This window comes from Aspergillus tubingensis, assembly GCF_013340325.1.
Source record: "Aspergillus tubingensis WU-2223L DNA, scaffold_8, whole genome shotgun sequence".
NCBI lineage: Eukaryota > Fungi > Ascomycota > Eurotiomycetes > Eurotiales > Aspergillaceae > Aspergillus > Aspergillus tubingensis.
In genome coordinates this window covers 1,672,526-1,684,452 of record NW_023336282.1, presented here as the reverse complement: position 1 = coordinate 1,684,452, position 11,927 = coordinate 1,672,526, and the positions used below count along the sequence as shown (strand labels likewise).

Genomic DNA, 11,927 nt, shown 5'->3' with positions numbered 1-11,927 from the left:
CACAGCTCGCCCGTCACTCATTCCTCATCTCCAATCCTCCCTTTTCTCTGTCTGTTTTCTTCCACAAACAATATTCTCCCATAATCTACTCAAGTTGACGTCCATTTCAAGATGTCACGGAGATACGATTCCAGAGTATGCCTGATTCCCAATTCCGTCGTTCCTTGGGAGCTTTAGCTGACCCGATGACGTCCGTCTACAGACTACCATCTTCTCCCCCGAAGGTCGACTCTACCAGGTTGAATATGCGTTAGAAGCCATCTCGCATGCCGGTACCGCCCTAGGAATTTTGGCCAAAGATGGAATCGTCCTCGCAGCGGAGAAGAAGGTCACCAGCAAGCTACTGGAGCAGGACACATCTGCGGAGAAGCTATACACGCTGAACGAGTATGCATCGCAGCCCCATCGAATTGCAGGTCTTTTTGTGAGATGGAAATCTAATGTTTGGGCAGCAACATGATCTGTGCTGTTGCTGGTATGACGGCAGACGCAAACATCCTTATCAACTATGCCCGACAAGCTGCCCAGCGGTATCTTCTCACCTACAACGAAGAAATTCCTTGCGAGCAACTTGTCCGTCGTCTGTGCGACTTGAAGCAAGGATACACCCAGCACGGTGGTCTCCGTCCCTTCGGTGTTTCGTTCATCTATGCCGGCTACGACCCTCTCCGGGAGTTCCAACTGTACCAGAGCAACCCCAGCGGTAACTACGGTGGCTGGAAAGCAACTAGCGTGGGAGCAAACAATGCTAGTGCTCAGAGTCTGCTGAAGCAAGATTACAAGGAGGACTGCGACCTGAAGGAAGCTTGCGCTATGGCCGTTAAGGTTCTTAGCAAGACGATGGACTCGACCAAGCTGAGCAGTGAGAAGAGTAAGTCATGACCGATCCTTGTCCGTGATTACCCGTACATGGGTACCACGCTATCACGGTACCGTGACCTATGCTAATGCGTTGGCCCCTACAGTTGAATTTGCTACGGTGGGAAGGACGCCGGAAGGCAAGATCTACCACCACCTGTGGAATGCTGATGAGATCAATGCCCTTCTGAAAGAACACGGGCTGGCCAAGGTTGATGACGAGCCCGAGGCTGGCGAGATTAAATAAATGAGAAGACGACCCGATTTTGCTACTTGACCAGATAATCCCACATGTTTCCTGTGCAATAATCGCGCACTTTTCTGCCCAACGTTTACGATGTAGATTCTCTACAGTCTCGTATATGTAGACTCGTATGACAGGTCGCTCCAAATCACTCACGGCACGGGTGAGGCCTATAGCTGCATCTGAAGCGCAACTGACGTCGGCCACGGGTGACGTGGCAAGCCTTGATGTCGAATTAAGCATCGGGCAATTCATTGCAGGTCTACACTCGCGTCTGTCGACCGGAAATGCCCAAAGCCATCACTGATCTTGGGACATGAATGGTCCACGTAGTCTTCAAGCCCTCGAGCACCCTGGGCGCTTGAACAATGCTGAATGTTTCGGAACTTTAATGAGATGTGAGGCCCCATATATATAAGAATCCCCGGGATCCAAGCTGGTATCTTGTTTGCATCACGACCACATCAACACCAAGCGAATTCACCGGCTGTGAATGTGTTTCGATGTCAACCTGTCCGGTCTTCTTGCGAATTTGACGGCCGTGTCATGGAAGCATCGTAGGCGCGGGGTTATTGAGAGAGTCTCTATGCATACCCCCAGGATCACTCAAAGATGAGTCAAGCCCACCGAATTTGCCATAATGAGATATCAGTGTTAGCTTTCTTTCCGGATTCTAATGAGAAGATTGAAGACCGCAGAAGGCAATCACTAACTCAGTAGCGTGGATGGGGAGAGGAGGCCATCACGTGCTATATACCGCCCAAACGCGGGGTACACAACTCCATGTTCAGCTCCGTATCTCCCTTCCCAATCTCGCCAGCCTCTGCTATCAACAATCATGATACAACCATGGTAAAAAGTAAGCAGTTCGTACAGTTGGACTACTTGATTTGGTCTTTGGGTTGACGGCTTTCCGACTCTAACCCGACTTCTCACAATGGCCCCTACTTCTGTTCCAATTGTCATGGGAGTCTGGTTACCTTGGTCTGGCGAGCCGCTCGTTAAGGACATGGGCGCTTATGATGTGGAACACCTCCTCGTGAACGCTGCACGAAGGTACCAGATTTGCACAAATGAAACCTTTTCATTGGATGTTATGAATTCTCGACAGCAGATTGCTTGATTCACACTTTTCCCGCCAACCATTGCATGGGCCTGGCGTGAAGAACCAACCTCCATTCGATCATCAGAAACAAAAAGGAAAAAAGAAATATTAGGAAAAGAAGATGTCAAGTGACACAGCCCCTGTGAGGCACAGAATTTACAAACAGGAATATGGTCTGAAACCGAAAGACAGTACCAAAGAGGGAATCCTAAGCACAAACGAAAGCAACAGCAAGTGGCCCAACGCATGGCCCCTGAAAAGTTTCCATCCTTCTTTCATGAAAGTGCCTTTCTTCTCTCGTCACGCTCCCGCTGCAGTTGGCGAATTTCTTTTTCGAGCTCCATGACGAGTTTCTGTGACCTGTCCATGGACGCTACGAGATTGCTTCCCTCCCGTTTCCATCGATTCAAGCGTTCCACCTCGGCGCTTCGCCGCCGGTACTTGGTTTCGATCTTCTCGCACAAGCGGCATAGTGTTGTTTCAAACTCAGTCATATTGACGAGCCTCATGCCGCAGGTCTCCCCAGTGCGGTACTCATAGTTGCAGCGGTGAGCGAAACTTGTCCAGCTCCAGTCTCCGCATGCAAATCTCTTCTGGTTGTAGAAACACATCCCTATCATTCAATCGTCAGCTAAAATACTAATCAAGCCGTGGTCAAACTCACTTGTTGCTGATACAGTTTGTTGTTTCACGTCGCTACTTTGAGTTCTATTGGCTCTGCCAAATGCTCCTGCCGCGCTGCAGAGGTTTGATAGGCTAAGCTTGCACGAGGCCTATGGAAGGTTGCCGGTTGTTTTAAAACGAAACACCTTATTCTGAATAACAACGATTTAGATCTCACGATAGCTCTTGAAGAAGCTGAGTCTGAAACGGATAATGATCCAGATTCAGTCGACTGGTAGGCCCCGGGTCCTATTTATGTTTCGCAGGAAGCTTCTATGTTACGGCCCAGCCAGTTCTCGTACTCTACCAGTCAACCGTCGATCAACCCCTCAACATACGATGGCTTATCGACTACGGCATTCTGCTATCACTTTCACATCACATCCAGTGCTTTTCCGGTTGGCTATGCTGGGGTCTTCCAGCTGTGGAGACACAAGTTATCCACAACCTTCCTAATCAGGTCAGTTGTAGTCAGTGGATGCTTCACGGATGCATGCGTGTTGCTGTCGTGGCGGTATCATTTCTCCTGAATCAGGTTGACCCCTCGAAAATCCCTCATTTGATATGGACGGTTTTCGTCCTCCTGGCTGGGATTGCCATTGCAGCCTTGGTTGTTCCAACGATCATCCCCGCTTCCTTTCTGCGTCTCCGTTGCGTATGGAGTCGTCCTTCGAGAAGAAGACATGCCTCACCCTTACTGAATCAAAGCTCCTGCATGAAAAAAATAAACCGTTTCTTTATTTTGTGCCAGCTGTCAGGCCGTCCGTCTCACCGTCCAAACCTTTTTTGCCCCTTCTGCATCCAAGAAAATAAACCTAGTGTTCCGTCTTGAGTGGATGGAAAAAGCACAGTTTCGCTTTGCAGGACCAGTGTGGTTACGGCTATGATCATTTAGTCTGGTTTGTTAGATGCCTTACCACCATAACCTTGTGGCTAGTCACTCACAACCAATTAGTCCGCTCGCGAACTGGCCTAGTGTCATAACCTCTGATACGGACTTTGGGCCGAGGGCAGGGTGACTCCGAGACATCTGCCCAGTTGGACTTTACTTTTTTTACTTTTTCCCCTCTCAACTCTTTACCTGACACCTAGTATGCCCAAAGGGTCAGGGTTCTGTCACCTGGTTGCAACCCTACCAAGTTCCTTCTACCATGTATCCCGAACACTGGTCCACACAGGAATCTGGCCCCCGTGCCAATGGTCATCTCGTGTACTCCGCATGTTTCCGTCTGGCTGATATCAACCAGATGTTTCTGCATCTAGTGGCGAAAGACGCGTCACTAGAAGCCCTTCATTGGCGTCCATTGCTTCCTTGGATTTTACCTCGGGAGTCAACATGACATGCAGTTGCATGATGAGCTCAATATTCCATTAGGGACTGATTCTCTTCAGCTGATCTCCCACATCTGCAGACGAATAATCCCGCATTTGTCCCCGCTCGGGTGCAGGGTTTATCTTCATTTGCCTGCCTTCCTCGGCCAATATGATAGGATGTCGGCTCTGTACATCAGCCATGGCAGATACTGACTGTGGTACGGTGCACCTACTGTCGAACCCGTGCAGCTGCACTAAAGCTCGGAGACTCACTGACGTGGCACGCTTCGTCTGGTCGAGGTGCTCGAAATTTCGGCCTTTCGTGGTGAAGAGGGGGGTTTTCGACGAGAAGATGGTGTACAGAATCCATAGCAACTCGAGCAAGGCAGCCTTCAGTTCCTCAGCATTGGCCTATAGGGGGTCAATGTACCCGAATTTCCGCTTGTCCGGACATCCTTCGAGATGATTGCATGAAACTCTCTCATGCGTCTGTACATCCATCACAGCATTGGATCGTCGGTCAACCCGCCTAGATTCCCTGTGTGCTGAGAATCCGAGCATGGAATGATGTCGGTTGCCAACTCAGCGACTATCGGTTCTGGCTTACAGCCGCAACCTGGAGGCAACACCGGTTACCAACTGTTCTGCCACTCACGAGCTGCTCAATCTCAGTACTCGCGATGCGATTTGCCACCCCTCTGCCTTCTCTTGCGAGCTGTCTTACTTCGGATGTTTCTAGTCCAGCCTTGCCTGTGGCAATTGTACTTCCGTAACCAGGATTTGGCTCGATAGTTCCGGTAAATCGTCCTTGCCCAACCTGCCAGGATTTTCGATTTACGCCTGATGGTTATAAGTTTCTTTTGGGCTGCAACTGTCCGGAAACTCTACGTTTTTTCTACTCTGAAGCCGAGTGATCTATCCACGACGTTGAAATTGGATTTTGTGACCCACATAATTGCACCGAAATACTGGGATTTTTCAATCCCGTGACTGTAACGTGACCGCAGCCCTCTGCGCATCTACGCATACATGTTTTTCTTGCAGTCAACAAATGGAATATGTCAAACGACCTTTCGAAAATTTAAGGTAAGGAAGCGTTTCCCTCTGTTTCCGGCTTACGAGTTTGGATTGGCCAGCGGATGAAAGCATATTCGACGGCGTCAGCACGCCGTAGCCAATGAAGTGGTTCAGCTGGACGGGAGATATATGCAGCTAAAAGGACCCCTGTCATTGCTTTCTAGCCCGCAAACGCCTAGACTAGACAAGTCCGATTGACTTGAGCAGGGAAGAATCATAGCGGGTCCTCGCATCTGCACGTTGGCACCTGCAATTATTTCTCTGCGGCCTCAAGTTTGAGGCATTCAGCCTTGCATGTTGCACAAGTCGGTTTGTGGCTTTGACCCAGTGCTCTTCATCCTGTCCATCGATCCGCCTCGACCGGCGTAAGCTCCCTGCGTTTCCCAATCGGGTATGATCTTTATGCGTGAGGCCATGACCCAGCCCATAAACATCCCCGCCTTAGGGACTATCAACGTCCAGCACAGAAGCCTGAACCATGAGGCAACCTCAATTAGCCCGGGATCTTTGCATGATCATGGTGATTACATACTTGAGTCTTGCGTCAGGCGGTCTCTACCGAATGCACGGAGACTGTGCCATCGCATTTCCATAGTCTGGGCTTAATTGAGGCGGCATCCGCGTGTAGCATGATTGACGTGTCAAGTCTATCACTCCGATGGACAGACTTTATTCATTTTGCTTTTCCCGGTTGTGGCGACCTGATGAGTACAGCACCGTACTTCTTCCCGGCACGATGAGAAGCACAAGACATCCACTTTGACCAGGAAGGCTGCCTACGATCGGAGGGGGGGGAACATGAATTCTGCCTTGCTCTATGTCTTTGAGGCGAGGCGATCACGCCGCTACTCTAGAAACGTTCCCCAGGTGGTAGGTGATGGGATGATGCCACTTTCCCCCTGTAGTTCACGTAATCCAGACATTGAGACGCGTTTCTCTTTCACCAGACTATCGGGAAGGACCTTATCACTTATCGTCTTTGCTGCCCTCGTAGATCAGAAGCCCGTTCTTTGTGAACAGTAGGTATACAACCGGATATACACCGGTGATCACGTGGCCGCATGCACCCTGGCAAAGTAGATGACGTCAAGATGATAGTAGTCCAGCCAAGTTCCCTCTAGAGTCCTAACACAACCCCCAAGTATTTCTCTTCAATAACACTTCTCCTAGAATTTATTTTCAGAATACTACTACTCTTAAAAATGTACGCGAAGACACTTAACGCAATTCCCCAAAGCCCAATTAATCACCGGCTAACCATTGCTCCCAGAACTAAATACATCCGCCACTACTACTACACCACCACTATTAGAGCCAACATTTGAAACACATTCCATCCCAATCCCCCCAAACCAAACCAATTCCACCAACCTACACACCACCATGCTCAACCGCATCACCCCAATCGGCCGCCTGGCCCAACGCACCACTCAAACTCAAACCCGAACCCGAACCCTCCAACCCGCCACCCGCACCTTCCGCACCATCGCACCGCTGCGCACAACTCACCAGCAAAAGAACGAAACAAAATCCGGAGACCGCAACGTCCTCGACCCTCAGCGATCGGAGAGCTCCTACACCGGCACGGACAGCGAAGTCGCGGGCCACGACGCAGCCTTTGACCCTAGCAACACATCACCCGAAGGCCAGGTCGAGCAGGCGCAGAAGGAGTCCGAGCAGCAGGGTAAAGTGAGTAACCCTCTGGATATGAGCCCTGGAAACTCGGAAGTCAGTCATGCGAGGCCGCCCCAGGAGGGAGGTCCTGATCATAATGCTGAGAAGGAGGGGCCGAGCTCGAGGGGGTGGACGAAGAAGAATCGTGAGGTGAGGGGTGGGAATAGGAAGTATTGAAGGATTGAGGTTGTTGTATAGACTTTGCATTTGGTTTTTTAAATTGTGTCGTGTTTGAAAGTGCTTGTTTGTTGGGTTGGGTTGTGTATGGTATTGGATATAATAAGAAGCAGGCTGTTTGATCTTCAATGGGATATATATATTTTGTAGGATTGAGAGAGTAGTAATTGTTTTCTACATCGACTTCAAGTCGTAGTCAACTTCAATAGAGTGAAATCAAAAAATAAATATCATTAAAGCGGATAGCATATACTATAAACACTACTGCATAGTACAATAACCCTTCTCAAACAAGCCCCGGCCCTTTAGTATTATTACTCCTTCCCATACTGTATAATATCCTTCCCATACATAACCCACACCTTCTCACTCCCAGCCGGAACCTCGCCATTCAAAGCCTTAACTCCCGCATTAACCGCCGCCTTCGCAATAACATCCGCATCCTGCGCCCATCCATCCTTCAATCCGGAATGAATCTTGCCAACAAGACCCGCAAAGCCCCGCATCACCGCCTCAGCAGGCCTACTCTCCTGCCTCTCTCCGGAAATAAGCCCAGGGCGCAAGATAACAGTCCTCTCAAATCCCATCGCCTTCACCTCTTCCTCAATCTCACCCTTCATCCGGGGATATCCAAAGGATGAGTTCTTGTCAGCGCCGGTCGACGAGATCAGCACGTAGACCTTGGTGCCGGCGTCGCGCGCCGCACGGGCCAGCTCAACATTCAAACCATGTTCGATCTTGTATTGGTTCTCGAAGCCGCCAGCTGCGCCGCGGGTGGTTCCGAATGCGGAGATGAAGATGTCTGGCGTTGGGCTCAGGGAGGAGAGCTGCGAAGCCCACTTGGAGGAGTCGTCGGACACGAAGGTGGTGAGCTTTTCTTGGGGCGCGGCAGTGGCGGGTTGAGGGGTACGACGGGAGATAGTGTCAATGCGTGCCACGGAAGAGTTGCCCAGGAGGTGGGTGAGGATGTGGCTCCCCTGTTGATAAGTATATTAGATGGTTTTGCTTTTTGGTTGGGGACTGCATGGCGGATTTGAAGGGATGACTTGTGCTGGAGGGGACTAGGTTTGACTAGGGTAGATATAAGATGGATTACTTACCACCATGCCGGTGCAGCCGATCAGTGCGACGTTGGCCATGTTAAACTAGCAGCTGTTATATACAAAATAGGATTGGTGCAGGAAGGGATAACTACATGTAAGGATGATGAGATGACGTTTTCTACCGACTTATCGTGGATGAGTAATCAGCACTTATCGGCGGGTCCAGATTGCTGATGCCTCAGGATACCTTAACTGACTAATGCGGGGAAGGCCGAAAGCGGAGATATTCTGCCACCGGATCCCGCCTCCAGGATCTATCGATAAGAAATTGCGTGATTGCCACTAGCCGGATGGGGTAAGATCCCCTGGGATTTTCTATAGAGCGGCGGCGGCGACGGGCTTTTTATCCCCCCATCGCCCCTCCCAATCCGGCGCTGCTGATTCCTCTCCTCTTGTCTTTCTTGTCTTCATCCTGGTGGTATCGGCTGGCTGATTCCCCCATCTTCAGACAAGAATCCCCCGCCATGGGCTCTCCTTCTCCAGCCTTGTCGACCCTCGGCGGTCCGACTTATGTCACTGCCCAGACCCTCATCCAGCAAGTCGCTTATGTTTTGAGCGACAAGATCTTCTCCTACTCTCCGGAGTCCTTCGACTTGGATGCTGCTCTCCGGGAATGGTCCTCGAAGCAGGAGATCAACGCCAATGGCGAGTCTCCTGAGATCAAGGCCATGGAGACTCGCCAGGGTGCTGGTAACATCGCCCTCGGTTACATCTTCTCCCAGGACTTCGACCTGAAGAAGCGCCACATCCCTCAGGGTATTGTTGCTTCCTCGGCCACTCTCCCTTATATGCGTGCCGCCCTGGAGCAGCTGTCTCTCCTGTACTCCGTTGCCAGCCCCGTTGCTGCTCATGTCGCCGCTGTCGACTATGCCGGTGAGGACGGCCTTGTCTCCGACTATGCCTCCGCCCTCTCCCTCGCCGAAGAGCTTGGCCTGGGTCTGGTGTCGAGTGCCTCTGTCCATGAGTCTCAGCACATGGCTCTGCTCACCACCCTTCTGTCCTCCGTTCTGCCCTCCGTCCACATCTATGACGGTGTCCGCGTCGGCCGGGAAGAGACTCGCGTCATTGACGTCCTCGACCAGGCTGGTCTGTCTCGCACCTACGAGGCCGTCCGCAAGACCCTTGAAGACTCCCGCAGTCGTCATCTCGACACTCAGGGCAAGCTCCTCGAGCTCCTCCAGTCCCTGAACGGTGAGCTCGGAACCGACTATGGCCTCTTCGAGTACCACGGCCACGCTGAGCCCGTCTCTGTTCTGGTTGCTTTCGGTACCGTCGAGGCATCCCTCACTGCTCAGATTGCCCGTTCTTTGGCTAAGGACGGTGTTCGCGTTGGTGTCATCAACGTCCGTGTCTACCGTCCTTTTGTGGAGGAGGAATTCCTGCGCGTTCTGCCCAAGTCTGTCAAGACCGTTGGTGTCCTTGGCCAGGTCTCTGACGAACAGGCTGTGCAGGAGCAGGGTGTTCGCTCTGCTCTGTACGAGGATGTCCTTGCTGCTTTGACTTTCGCCACCGATCGGGAGCAGACCCCGGCTTGCATTGATATCAAGTACGCCCGCTCTCAGCGCTGGGATCTGATCAACACCGCTGCCGCTTTCCAGCTGGTTCACGAGAAGCCTATTGTCCAGGCTGGTGCCGAGTCCGAGCCTCTGCAGTTGCTCGACCCTGCCACCGTCCAGGAGTACACTTTCTGGGATGTTGACACCTCCGTTGGTGGCGACGTCGCCACGACTCTTTCCCAGGCCTTGGCTGCCGATTCAGCAAGCAATGTCACCACCAACAAGGTCCACGATAACCTCGTCCAGGGAGGTGTCGTTCGTGTTGACATCCGCAAGAGCTCCAAGATTGTCGATGCCCCCTACTCTATCACTGCTGCCGACACTGCCTATGTTGGAGACGTTAAGCTGCTTGGCGACGTCGACATTGCCGCATCTGTCAAGGACAACGGCAAGGTCATCGTGAACGCCCCTGGCGTGAAGGACGATGAGCTCGAGAAGAAGCTGCCTGTCGCTTTCCGCCAGGCTGTCGCTGAGCGGGGCATCTCCCTTTACTTCGTCGACCCATCTGTTGCCGGTGAGACCGCCTCTGAGTCCTCGGTCCTCCAGGTTGCTTTCTTGCGTGTGGCTCTGCCTTCTCAGGAGAGCGTGGGCATCAAGAAGCTGGCTTCTATTGGCGGTAATGCCGAGGCCCTGGAGAATGTTAGCAAGGAACTTGAGAAGGTTCTCCGCCAGATCGAGGTTCCCGAGGCCTGGAAGACTCCTGAGGAGGGAGCCCAGGTTGCTCAGCTCCCCAAGGACATCTCCCAAAACAGCTTCGTGTCCTTCGACAAGGAAGAGACCGAGCCTGCCTCCTACCTTAAGGACTGGCAGACCGCTGCCAAGGGTCTCGCTTTCAAGGAGGCCTACGGCACCAAGAATGCTCTGCGTCCTGAGACGGCTACCAAGACCTTCACTGTCCACGTCAAGGAGAACAGACGCCTTACTCCTGTCACCTACGATCGTAACATCTTCCACATCGAGTTCGACTTGGGTGACTCTGGCCTCAAGTATGACATCGGTGAAGCCCTGGGCGTGCACGCTGAGAACGACCCGAAGGATGTCATGGACTTCATCGCCTTCTATGGCCTGAACGCCGACGATGTCGTCGAGGTGCCCAGCCGCGAGGACCCAGCCGTGCTGGAGAACCGTACCGTCTACCAGGCCCTTGTCCAGAACGTCGACATCTTCGGTCGCCCGCCCAAGCGCTTCTACGAAGCTCTGGCCGAATTCGCCGACGACGAGAAGGAGAAGACCGATCTTCTTACCCTCGGTGGCCCCGACGGAGCTGTGGAATTCAAGCGCCGTTCCGAGGTGGACACCGTTACCTTCGCGGATATTCTGCTCCAGTACCCCTCGGCCAAGCCTGACTTCCACGACCTGATCCGTATCGTCGGTCCCCTGAAGCGTCGTGAGTACTCCATCGCTTCTTGCCAGAAGGTGACCCCCACCACCGTTGCTCTTATGATCGTTGCGGTTACCTGGACGGACCCCACTGGCCGTGACCGTTTCGGTCAGGCTACCCGCTACCTCAGCCGCCTCCAGCCCGGTACCCCCGTCACCGTCAGCGTCAAGTCCAGTGTGATGAAGCTGCCCCCCAAGTCCACCCAGCCCCTCATCATGGCTGGTCTCGGTACTGGTCTGGCTCCCTTCCGTGCCTTCGTCCAGCACCGTGCTCTTGAGAAGGCTCAGGGCAAGGAGATTGGTGCCGTCTTGCTGTACATGGGCTCCCGCCACCAGCGCGAGGAGTACTGCTACGGTGAGGAGTGGGAGGCCTACCAGGAGGCCGGTGTCATCACTGTCCTGGGTCGTGCCTTCTCTCGTGACCAGCCTGAGAAGATTTACATCCAGGATCGCATGCGCCAGACTCTGCCTGAAATCATCCAGGCCTACATCCGCGAGGAGGGTGCTTTCTACCTCTGCGGTCCCACATGGCCCGTGCCCGATGTCACTGCCGTGCTGGAGGAGGCCATCGCCACTGAGGCCAAGAACCTCGGCAAGAAGGTCGACTCTCGCAAGGAGATCGAGAAGTTGAAGGATGAGGAGAGATACGTCCTTGAGGTGTACTAAGCGGAGGTTGAAAAAAGGTTATGACCATAGAAGGGTGGGGATATCTAGCGCCGCGCGTTGTACATGATGTGATGTGATGATCTGTCCGTCCTGTTTGAGTTTAGCGCATA

General features: G+C 52.6%; 4 protein-coding genes across 4 annotated transcripts; 3 read left to right on the top strand and 1 right to left on the bottom strand.

Moving 5' to 3' along the window:
• Window positions 1-111: 111 nt before the first annotated feature.
• Window positions 112-1,105, top strand: pre9 (proteasome core particle subunit alpha 3; the record flags this gene model as incomplete). The annotated part of the gene is made up of 4 exons (XM_035502024.1): window positions 112-135; window positions 203-387; window positions 453-871; window positions 966-1,105. 4 exons carry the CDS (start codon window positions 112-114, stop codon window positions 1,103-1,105), a joined length of 768 nt encoding a protein of 255 aa, XP_035357917.1.
• A 5,539-nt stretch (window positions 1,106-6,644) lies between these two features.
• On the top strand, window positions 6,645-7,112 carry AtWU_06914 (uncharacterized protein; the record flags this gene model as incomplete). The annotated part of the gene is made up of 1 exon (XM_035502023.1): window positions 6,645-7,112. The coding sequence occupies one exon, from the start codon at window positions 6,645-6,647 to the stop codon at window positions 7,110-7,112; it is 468 nt and encodes a 155-aa protein (XP_035357916.1).
• Window positions 7,113-7,426: 314 nt separating this feature from the next.
• Window positions 7,427-8,251, bottom strand: AtWU_06913 (uncharacterized protein; the record flags this gene model as incomplete). Its single annotated transcript, XM_035502022.1, has 2 exons — window positions 7,427-8,089; window positions 8,213-8,251. The coding sequence occupies 2 exons, from the start codon at window positions 8,249-8,251 to the stop codon at window positions 7,427-7,429; spliced, it is 702 nt and encodes a 233-aa protein (XP_035357915.1).
• A 428-nt stretch (window positions 8,252-8,679) lies between these two features.
• On the top strand, window positions 8,680-11,817 carry AtWU_06912 (sulfite reductase subunit alpha; the record flags this gene model as incomplete). Its single annotated transcript, XM_035502021.1, has 1 exon — window positions 8,680-11,817. One exon carries the CDS (start codon window positions 8,680-8,682, stop codon window positions 11,815-11,817), a length of 3,138 nt encoding a protein of 1,045 aa, XP_035357914.1.
• Between the last annotated feature and the right edge of the window lie 110 nt (window positions 11,818-11,927).